The following is a 12,135-nucleotide window of genomic DNA, read 5'->3' on the forward strand; positions in this document are numbered from 1 at the left end:
TTTAGTAACAATAATAAGTACATTTTACTAATATTAAACTTGTTTTAGGACACAAAAGTAAATAAAAATTAATCTATTCAGGTAACAAACTCATTATTTTAATGTTTGACTTTTCATGTACAATTATTTTTGTCTATTTTATATTATGAAATAAATTTTTGGAACTATTTAGAATTATTTTTTAATTTACAAAGAGTCAAACTTAGAATAGTTATAACACTTAAATTATTGATAGACTGGTTTATTTGGATTAGGTATGAATTTTTGTATATTAAATATATGAGCATGAAACAATATGGTTTATGAACTAATTTTTGAAGTCAGTATTTGTTATGCCAAAATATTGTAAGCTACTTTGAAAAATTATATTATGAAACAGAAAATTGTTTACTTTGGGTATATGTATGTGTTTATCAGATGTCTTAACTTATGTACCATAGCTGTATTAAAGAAATATTTCTGTTATTTGAAATTGCTTCTGCCAATTTGCCTTTTGTGTTAGTTTTAAGTAACATCAAATTAATTATATACACATTTGTTTGGAGCTTGTAAAGTAATATAAGGAAGAATAATAATGATTTAAACTCATGCACTAAAATAGTTTCAGTTTAGAAAATACCAGTTTCTTTCCAGCTCTTTAAAAATGTTGCTGAAAGAGGCAGATGGGGTGAAAAGCTTATGCAAGCTTACAATGACTACAAAGAAGGCAGAGTAAATGAAGCTTTTGTGAAATATGCCTTACTAGCAGAACTGGGGTATGAAGTTGCCCAGAGTAATGCTGCATACCTTCTAGACAGAGGTAATTTATACTAAAAACTTAATTTGCTGATATGTATGCAATGTATAGAATTTTCAGTTGTTTTTAAATTAAAAATACAGAATATTGTGTCTTCACATTATAATTTTAGTTTTTATAAAAGAAAAATTAACTTTTTGCTATGTAGTAAAGAGTTCATTTTTATTAAGACTTTGGCTTGATACATGTTTGTTGGGCATGCCAAGACAGAAGCTCCACTAACACTGTTTTAGTTAGGCTTGTGCAGAATGGAAGAGCTCATGACAACAATGTACATACGAAATTATACATACTATAACTGAGCATTCTTAATGTATCTTCACAAAAATTGAAAAGATTTTATTTTGTACTCAAAAAAATAATTTTTTTAAATCAAGTATTTCAACTTAAGATTTGTTTGAATTTATTTTAATCAGTTTCATTCAGACTATGACTGGTCTGAGTGTAAAGTGATTTTCATGTTAAGATTGGAAATAAATTTTTAATCTAATAGTTATTGATTTTGATTTACATTACCTTTAGAATATTCTAAATGAATATCAAGTTTTTAAAATAAATGTGTATATTTTATTTTTAATTTTCTCCACCATATTACTAACTGTAGCTATTATTATCAATGTACAGTGCAATGAAATTTTGAAAATTAAGAAAAGAAAATGTATGTACATAGCATTTAATTATTTGTTGAATAATCTTCAAATATTTTCTTTTGGGTATATTCATAATGTTATATGTTCCTTGCCTGTCCTTTACTGTTTATTATTCATCTCAATACACCAAAACAGGAAGACCCTAGCATGTTATAGTATTATTGGCAGGGATACACAAGCCTTCAATAAAATGTTTTTGTACTTACATAATAAGTTAATCCTTGTTTGGGTTATATAAAAAAAAATTATTAAAACCTTGAAAGGTGCATTTTAAAACAAATAAGATATAATTCACTAAAATATAAAAGTAAAACCTAAGTACAACTAACTCCATCATACTAACATCTATGTAGATAAGAAAAATAGTAAATGCTATGGAGAATGAAAAAGCTTCACCACTATTGGAAGTTAGTTATACTTGATAATGAATGCTGCCTTCCAGTTTCAAAATAACCATTGGGAGCTTTTACTTTAAAATAAGCTCTTTATGTTGGTTATAAACATGTACTACAAATAACTACAATGTTAATTTCGTTGATAAACATTGATAGTAAAGCTGTTTAAAAAAATTCTGAATGTATCTGTAAAACTGTGACTGCTCAGAAAGGGATCCCTAAGTCGAAAGAGTTAAAAGTAAATAGTACTTCTTTTTTTTTTTTTTGATCTACAGTTTTTGCATCATATTGAATTGTAGCTTGAAAATTTAGAAATCTCGAACTAGCATGTAATGAGGGGTCTACAACACAGAATAATGCAAGATGTTTAAAAATATATTAAACTTTGGTCAAAAAAGTATCCATAAAACATGAATAATGCAAATTTGCTCTCTCAAACACAAAGTGATCCTTTCTCCACATTGTTAAATTATCTTTTACAGGCACTTCTCTCCATGGTTGCAATAATACATTTAACAGAAACTTGCTGACTGTCTCTCTGATCAGTTGGATGAAACAGAACTAACTCCATAAACTAGGCATAGCATACCAGTGATCAAGATTTAAAGTTTCCTGATAAAAAGTCATCACATGACTCAATTTCACCAATCTGTAACCAAGACAAGCAAGTAGTGCTGAATTGGTATTTTGTGGTGTATTGTAAGCTGCCACTGCTTTAATAAAGAAAGAAAACAAGTTTAGCAAATTAAGAATTCAAATATTCCTGCTACAGACACATCTGTGTATAAATACGTTGTCAACTGCTGCATATCCCCTTCTGTTACTTGCAAACTTATATTGTTATATGAGATACAGATTTGTCACAGAAGTTTGTATCTCTGTTTTTCATTTCCATTAGAATTCTTGGTATGTAGGAAATAAACAAAAGTGGTGTAGATGTATTAAATCTGTAAGTACAGTTATATTTCTTAAATCTGTAGTACCTGTTTCTAATATGAAAGCTTTGATGAGTTTTCCTCAGTACCTTTTTTACAGCTTTTCTACTGATAACTATAAGCGTATTGGGTCTTCACTTTACTGTCTTCAACATTTTTAAAATTTGTTTTCAAAACTTTTTTAATATGAGTATATTCTGAGAGATCAATCTCATTTGAAAAACGTACAGTAAGAAAAAATCTACTTTTGTGTGTGTGTGTGTGTGTGTGTGTGAGTATGTCAGCTGTAATACCAGATTTGAAGACTTCATGTGTAGAGATGGTATGTAACCATAAGCCAAGTTTTATTGAAATATCTCTTCTGCTTCACCAGACAAGGTGATAAGCATAATCTAATTTTCATTTCAAGAGGGAAAGAGATCTATGTGAAACAGCTAATTGTTAAAGATGAAGGTCTTATCTCTATTTGGAGGGTTAACCAAAAGAAAGTATTTACTTCTTAGTTGGCCTTTAGCACCATCTTATGACTCATGGTGTTGGAAACAGTATAAAATAAAAAAAATACATTGTATGTAAATAATGTAAGGGTTACTTAGGGTTTTAAAACTAATCAGAAAGAAATAAGCTGGTTTAAAGTTTCACATAGTGTTTTTAAAGTTAATCATAATATGTTAGATTGTTTATATAATGATATTCAAGAAAAGCATTTGATTCACTTATTTCAGCATCTTTTTCAAATTGTTTTGTGGTATATATGACAAAATATGAGTGTAATGTGGCTATCACAGTGCATCAAGGATACCTGTACCACAGCAAATCAAGGATATCACTATGAAGCCACATTATATTCTTGATTTTCTGTGGTACTGGTATCCTTAATGTGCTGTGGTAGTGGTATCCTTGATGCATTGTGGTAGTGATATCCTTGATGCACTGTGGTAGTGATATCTGTGCAGGAGCAATATATGGAGTGGTGGTAACTACATGATGTGTAAGTTTTAAAAGTATGTATTATTTATGTTGCAGTGTTTTTTAATACTGTAATTTAATTGTTTGACAGGAGATGTGGATTTTTTTCCCAATAATGAAACTCATACTAGAGCACTTTTGTATTGGAACAGGGCAGCAGCTCAAGGTTTGTGTTTGTTATTAGTATGATTTTCTTGCCCAGTTTATAACACACTGTGATTACCCATGCTAACTTTGAATATTTTTTTCTGTTGATAAATGTAGAATATCATTTAGCACTGGATATTTTTTAAATTTTGGGGGTATCTCATTTTTCACTGATTATAATGATTCACATTTGGAATCAAAAATAGCACATGTTGAAGTTACTGTGTTAAAGTTGTTGGATTGGTCATTAAAAATAATTTTACAAGTTTTTGTTTGGGTTACGGATTAAATTAAATTCTAAGTGTTCACATTGTTTCCTAAAGACTTTTATTGCCTTTTCCTTGGATTTTAAGAAAGCCTTTCAGCTCCATATTGAGTTTTTCTTGAGTTCAGAAGCCCAAGATAAAAAAAAAATATATGCCAGTAAAATCCATAAGAAATGATGTCAACATGTCATCTACACAGTCTGACCCCATTTTGAAAGAAGTTCTTAATTATTATTTATTTTGAACATATTTGATCTTAAAAATGAATATAAAATCCAATCTGTCATTTTATTCACCACTTGTCAGGGTATTCCACCCCTCATCAATAAATCTGGACAATTGAAACAGGAGACAAGGTGGACTGTACATTTTTAGTATCTTAAACAGCTTGTCAGCTGAAAAATTCAGAAGAATAAATAAGTAGTTTCTATGCTATATATTCATCAAGTACTACATGAATGTAGTTTGGTTATTAGGTGAGTAAAAGATAACTAAAACCACCATATAATACTTCACTGTCAACATTGTATGTTTACAGGTTATTCAGCTGCTAGAGTGAAACTAGGAGATTATCACTACTATGGGTATGGGACAAATGTTGATTATGAAGAAGCAGCCAGTCACTATCGACTAGCATCAGAGCAGCAGCACAATGCTCAGGCAATGTTCAACTTGGGTTATATGCATGAGCAAGGTCTTGGAATGAAAAAGGTAAGGCATTTATTTGTATCCAAGTAATTAGACAGAAAGAAAGTATTGCTCAAAGATGGCTATACAGGAAGATTAAAAACAATAAAAAGACAAAATGTTTTGACAAGCTTACCTGTCATCAACAGGTACAAGTCAGTGTTATAAAATTACATTTGGCATTGTAACAGTTAAAGTGAAGCAGTTATAAAGCAGCTGAAATACCAGTGAATAAATATAGAGGGAAACCAGGATATTTATTTGTAGAGAGTTTCTAAATCTTTTTTGATAAGGCTTCCTTGACTTTTTTTTGTTTAGTTATTGTTTTCCTTACAAATTATGTGAAAAGCACGAGATAAGTGTTTGTGAACATAGTTGTGTCTATGTTGAAAGGTATAAGAAAGTGCATGATTGTGTCTTTTTATGCTGGTATTGAGTTTTCTCCCTGTTTCACCCATATAGCTTAATGTATAGTCCTGGAAGTTGTATTCATAAAAGAATTACTAATGTAGTTGTCTTGAAGTTTATGTGAATGAACACTACCTAGTTTTATGTCAGGAGTAAAATTAACCTTTACTTGCATGAAGAGAGAAACAACATCATAACTGAACATATGAGCACTTGAATCAAAATTTTGAAGCTTCTGAATGAATCCTTTTCAATTGTTCATATATAATGAAACAGAAATTACCTAAGGAGAAAAATCCTATGTCATAAATTTGTTTAGTTTCTAATTGTGAGCATCATAGGCTGAGAGAATAGGTTAAAGTGGGCACTTTTCTTTGTGGATTTTAGTGAGACAGTATAATTGAGAAAATCATACAATTCAAAAGAAAAGAGCCTGTCGTGTTTTAGTGTTAATAGAAAACTGTTGAGTTGATGTTTTCTGGATTGGGTGATGTTCTTGGAATAGGTTAAAATTTTAATTTTTAATTCAAGATACAATTAATTTTTTCGAATTTTCTTTTCTGTCCATGATTATTACTGAATTGTCTATATTGGCTTTTTAAATAATAGTAGAAGTTTAAACTTTAAGTCTTTTATAGCCTGTATTTTAAGTTGACATAGGTTAACTTGAACATAGTTACATTTCAACAAAAGAAAAGAGGCACTACTGGAGAAATCATGATAAAGGCTGATAAACTGCTGTTTTTGGGACATCAAAAACCATAAACATGAAGGTTTTATCAGAGGGAAACATTTATTGTGATCATATGCTAAAAGTGATTGAAGGTCTTCCAGTCCCGTAATAATGTGAGGATGATGAATTTCTTTAAGCAAATTTTAAACCTTTTTTCTTGAAGAGTGAGCTGAGGAATAAGTACTGGAGATCTTTTGTGCTGAAGTCTTTTCTTTTTTTAATGAAAGTAGTATTTTCACTGTGGGGGGTAAAGCTGTCTTCTTTTTTTTTATTTGAGTTTATCAAGTTTTTAATTATGCCAATTATAGTAGAATTAACACTTTCTTTCCTTCATCTGGAGAATTCATAGAAATTGGTTGATGTTGTAGCTGAACGTTGAATAAATGATAGATCTACGTATTTTAGTCTAACATATTCTTACAGAAGTTTTAGCTGCAATGTAGACACTATATCACTAATTGCTTCAAATTCTCTTTCAGTAATATTCTGCTCAATTCCACTGTCAATCATAGCTTTAGCAACAGTAATTTATAAACGTGCTAGGTTGTGTAATTCTTATATTGAAATGATACTCATAGACAGTGTTAGGCTTAAGGTAAAATAGCAAACATAGTGCACAGCAGAAAACAAATAGATTTGTACAACATCAAAATCCTCTGAGATTCTTTAAATAATGTATAAAAATAAGGAATCCCAGAGTAAAGTGAAGAAATAAGCTTATATAATGGCTATATAGGAAGATTTAAGATAAGAAAAAGACAGCTTACAACAGTTCAACAAGTTTAATTGTTATGTGAAGTTATACACAAACTTTTCTTTATGTTATTTTAATGTAGAAAAATGTCCATGTATAATTCTACATAATAATTTACCTATGTTATGAGTCTTAAAAAACAAGTTTAATTATCATCATCAGGTGCAAAGCAGAAGTCATTGTTATAGAATTACATGGGTGAATATGACAGTTTAAGTAAATCAATCTAAAAGCAGCTAAAGTATTATTGGTGAGTAAATGCAACATGGAACGAGGGTTTGTTTATAGAGGATTTTGTATTTCTTATTAGTAGGCTTTCTTTGGCTTTTCTATTACAATTGCTGTTTTTCTTGGAAAGTACATGGAAAGAAAGAGATGAGATTTTGTAAACAGAATCATGTTTATGTTGATTGATTTGCATGATTGTGCTTAGTTATGTGGGTATGGAAAAAGTAAGAAAGTCCTATTAATAAGTTCATCTGACACGTATTTAATAAAACCAATTTTTTGCATAAAAGTTTTGTGTATGGCTGTTAGGATTTCTCCTTTCCACGAGTTTTATCCCCATTTTCTGGGACAAAAGTAGTCATCATCCTTGGATTTCCCAGTTTATTTTGAATACGTATATATGGACAAATAAAGATAAATCCCAATATTTGATGTTAGCTATTCTACTTAGATATGAAAATAAAACAGTTATGTATTTAACTTTTACCTTATAAGTTAGATATTCCATTGAAAAATAAAAAAAGCCTTTGCAAAACAAATGAGAGAGAAAGACAACAAATCAAACATTAGGAGTTACCAACTCAGAAGTACAATACTAATCTTTTTTATTTTTAAAGTAGCTCTTTTAGAAAGCAAAGACAGTCAATACAGCGATCATCAAGTTTCATTCACATCTTGATTATAGAGAGTCCCACAGCTGCTTTCTCAGACTCTTATCGATGTCAGTGGGATGAACATCAAAGGATCAAAAATTAGATCCAAATTTTATGTCTGTTCTCCTGTTACTTCGAACACATCAAAATGTTTTTTTTCTGAGGCATTTACTGTTGTTTTCATCATATTTTTCTTTCTTTGAATCTCTTCTATCACCACATCAAGTTTTTATGCAGGCATCATTGTTTAATGCTATGATGAAACATCGTCCTCTGGCTCTGATTCAGAGTAAGACTCTTGAACCTTCAGCCCTCACGTAATCAAACATTCTCGCTAGTATCATCTTTGCTAGTGCTAATAATGTTGACATTGCCACTACTGCTGGTAATTCTCCTTGTCTGCCTTTGTGATTATTGTATAGCTCTCCACAATTCAAGTATTTTATAACAAGTATTGTGCTTCTTTTTTCTTGATTCTTTTGTAGAGAAATTCCTGCTTTTTTTTTTTAATGGAGAACTTTGTGTACACAACTCATCAAAAATACATATAAATACTCCCCCTGCACTTAAAAGTGTTGCTTCTCTGCTTCCTCTCACTTTTACTGGCTGCAATGTAGACACTATATCATTAATTGCTTCAAATTCTCTTTCAGTAATATTCTGCTAAATTCCACAGTAACATATCCAACAAGCTGTTCCACATAAGTTCCTTACCATGTTCACTTCTAACATATTTTTGTAGATTTTCTGAACATTTCCACAATTTTTTAACCTTCTTAATGACCGTGGAGATATTTACATTTCTACATTCATCTTCACCAATTGAATCAACAAATTTGTTGGCATCCATTACCAAATCATCCTTTGCCATATCAATTGCTGTGTTAAATGCTTCATCTTCTGCCTGTTCTAATTGTAACTCGGTGATTTCCCAGTCTCATCTATTGATGCTTCAATCTCTAATAATGTATCATTTTCTTGTATGAAACATCATGTACAGCTAAGTGTATTCCAGGAGTGTAACACATGATGATGAGTGTGACATTGACTTTTAATTAACCTGCCGTTACAATTGTGCCGTCAAAGATTTTATTTGTGACTGTTTGACAGAGTCTTTATCTGATTGTTAGTTTATGTATTTGGTCTTTTTATCCATACAAAGAAATTGGTGGAAATTGTAGCATCCTTGTTTTAAAGGATGTTTTTTCTAGTTTTCACAATTGATGTAGGAAATTATTCATAGCCAAATCCATTGCACATAGATGTTTGGTACTGAAATGCTGCAACTTGGCATGGCTTTAGTAAGTCATCCTTTTTTTACTCTAGTTGAATTATGAAAATCAAAATGTTATAGTTATCCCCAAGTCCATATTTTCAAGTTTTTATAAAAGATGTTTTAAACCTATGTGCACAGCATCAGCCCATTGGACTGACACCATATCTGCATCAAAATTTGGAAAGCTTTTAATAAACATTAAAAGTCTGTTGTCCATAAATCAGAAATTTTATTAAAGTATTTTTACTAAAGATTTATCTATGAATTTCTGAAGCCTTTACTGGGTCAGTCTTAGTGAAAAGTGAATTTTCATTCTAAGAATAAAAATACTTGTTCTGTTTTTAAAATGTTTACATTTTATTTGCATAACTTGTAGAATTTGCTAAATGAGTGTCAGTAGCTTTTCTTGTATAAAACTTTATACCTTATCTCCTATTTTCTCTACCATAACAATGACTGCAGTGAAAAATATGAAATGAAATCAAAATACCTTTTTTTTCTAGAATGAATACAGATTGTGATAGACTGTTACAACTATTTATCCTAACAGCTGTAGCTTCTACTCTTTTCACATATGCTTTCATTTAGTTTCATTGTTTTACAAACTTTCTCAGTACCATAACAGACTATTAGGTTACATAACATGACATCAAACTGTGTGCTCCTTATGCATACTTTGAGAAGTGTTCATGAAAAATTCAGGACTTAGTCTGAGACTGCTTTGTTCTCAGTTGCTTGCTTTTGTAACCCTACTTTTTTAAAACTATATTAGTTGTCCAAAAAATAATGCATGTAGCTTTCAAATATGCATGTTATAACACAAACAATATATCAGGAACTAATGTAATTTATATGTCTTTCTGACAGAAGTATAAACAAGTTAAAAAATCCTCAGAACAAGGGATTTAGTCTATACACATCAAGATCTTGTAAAACAGAAGCCTTTACTGCAAAAAATAAATAGACAGTTGTCAGGTCTGTGTATTTCAGAAAATTCTCTTCCTGTTGATTATAAACATGTTCACATGATAGGTAGGTGTGAGTTAAATAAGTGCCTTCAAAAGCTTGAAGAGGTGGGAAGAGTTTCTGCAGTGAGTGTGATGAATATAATGATATCTCACAAAATAAAGAAGGTGGGAGGTTCTGATTTCTGTATTCTGGTCTGTCAGTATCTATAGGTTGTGTTTCTAATTCGTTGACAACTCTGAACCCTATTAAAGGAAAAAAACTAAAAAGGAAAATTGAAAGAGGAGATGCATCTTATGACACAGAGATATGAAGATAGAGAAACTTATTTAAGTATTTCCTCTTGAAATTATGAAACTAAAACTTTGAATTATATACTGTTTTATTGTCAAGTTTATTACATAGTTTGATAATAAAATTGTTTAATTAAAGTTTGAATGTAACCCGGTAAAAGGGCATGACATGCATACTTTGAAATGAGCTGAGATTATGACGTTGAAACAGTTCACCATAAAATTTTCTGGAACATAACACCCTATTCAGCCCAGAACAAAACATATATAGTTATTTGATGCAGTGTTCTTACATGATTGATTCAATTATTAAAATTGAATATTTTCTTGTGCAGTTTTTTCAAGTGAAATAGAAAGTTTTAGTTGCTAAGATTTTACCTTTCTGTGTCCTTTTTCATTTGAAAGTTAGCAACAGTTATATTAGCACCTTAATTTGGTAATAATTACTGTACAAACTCTTTTGTTACAGGACTACCACCTAGCAAAACGTTATTACGATATGGCAGCAGAAACAAGTGCTGATGCTCAGATACCTGTTGCTCTAGCACTTGCCAAACTTGGAGTAATATATAGCCTACATTATGTAGAAGAGGTAAGATTTGATATGAATGAACTTAAAATACAAAAGACTCTGTTGATTAGTAACTAATTATTTAGTTTTTACTCATGTAGGATTTTCTTATCCTTTTAACCCTATCATAACCAGTGCATGCCTGAATACTAAAATTTAAGTAAATATAATAATTCTAACTCTACTTAAACAGTTTTTGTTTTTTTTACTGAATGTCACATTTATTTCACATAATTCACAAACAAAAATGAAACAAAAAACATTCAACTTTTAATTCTGCATAAGCAAGCAGCTCAAGTGCATGCCTCATGAAATATTATTATTATTATTATTGTTTATTTTACCTAATCTAACCTAAAGAGATCCCTATTTGTACATTTTAGTTACTTTATAATAATAAATAAAGAATAAACATGAAAAACAAGAAATAAAGTACTTTCCTGAGTATTCTTTTGTTTTTGCTGTTGACTATTGATGACACTTAACCATACTTTTTTAATATACTAATGGTAGCAGTGCATTAAATAATTTTTATTTAATTAAATAATGCACCAAAGAACATAGACAAATAATATGCAAAAAGCAGACAATTTCCTCTAAAAATCACAGTTTTTCTGGCTTTCTAACTATGTGACAAGAGCCATTACAAATTCATCCAAGCTAGCCATTGTGATTCCTGTGGAAACCAGATTTGTTTTACAGAAAACAACATAATAGAATACATCATTTGATAGATGAAAACATTGGCTTTCTATTGGTTATAGGTAATACATAATTAAACGTAATTTTTACTGATAATCTGCCAAATTTTGTTAAAATTTACTTACTAATTTAAAAGTTATAGCATGATAACTATAACAAGCACAAAATGGTTACGAGGTCAGTCCCAAGGACCAAGCCCATGCTAAAAGAGTTAATGGTATAGTTATGTTATTACTTAGTACATTCATAATGGCAAATTAGAAATTTAATGACTTAATTTATTTAACATCTTCCAAGAATATATTTACTTTCCTACTGTTATGGAAAGGGTTCTAGATTACTCACAAATGTAATCAAAAGTTTGGTACTATGAGTGATTAAAGAATAAAATCGTGTGTTTGTTTGTTGTTACCTCCACCACCTAAGGAGGTTACATTTTCACCCGTGTGTGTGTGTGCGTGTTTGTTGTTACCTCCACCACCTAAGGAGGTTACGTTTTCACCCGTGTGTGTGTGTGCGTGTTTGTTGTTACCTCCACCACCTAAGGAGGTTACGTTTTCACCCGTGTGTGTGTGTGTTTGTTTGTTGTTACCTCCACCACCTAAGGTGGTTACGTTTTCACCCGTGTGTGTGTGTGTTTGTTTGTTGTTACCTCCACCACCTAAGGTGGTTACGTTTTCACCCGTGTGTGTGTGTGTGTTTGTTT

At 30.5% G+C, this 12,135-nt stretch overlaps 1 protein-coding gene across 1 annotated transcript in view; it reads left to right on the forward strand.

The window, feature by feature from the left end:
• Window positions 1-12,135, forward strand: part of LOC106459015 (protein sel-1 homolog 1-like) — a 158,103-nt gene that overhangs the window by 141,624 nt on the left and 4,344 nt on the right. Inside the window, exons 14-17 of the mRNA XM_022385395.1 lie at window positions 613-799; window positions 3,837-3,911; window positions 4,697-4,869; window positions 10,626-10,748. Of these exons, the coding sequence (XP_022241103.1) occupies window positions 613-799; window positions 3,837-3,911; window positions 4,697-4,869; window positions 10,626-10,748 (558 nt within the window). The remainder of the gene's footprint in view (window positions 1-612; window positions 800-3,836; window positions 3,912-4,696; window positions 4,870-10,625; window positions 10,749-12,135) is intronic.

The sequence above is a fragment of the Limulus polyphemus genome, unplaced genomic scaffold, assembly GCF_000517525.1.
Source record: "Limulus polyphemus unplaced genomic scaffold, Limulus_polyphemus-2.1.2 Scaffold547, whole genome shotgun sequence".
In the NCBI taxonomy this organism is placed as follows: Eukaryota; Metazoa; Arthropoda; class Merostomata; order Xiphosura; family Limulidae; genus Limulus; species Limulus polyphemus.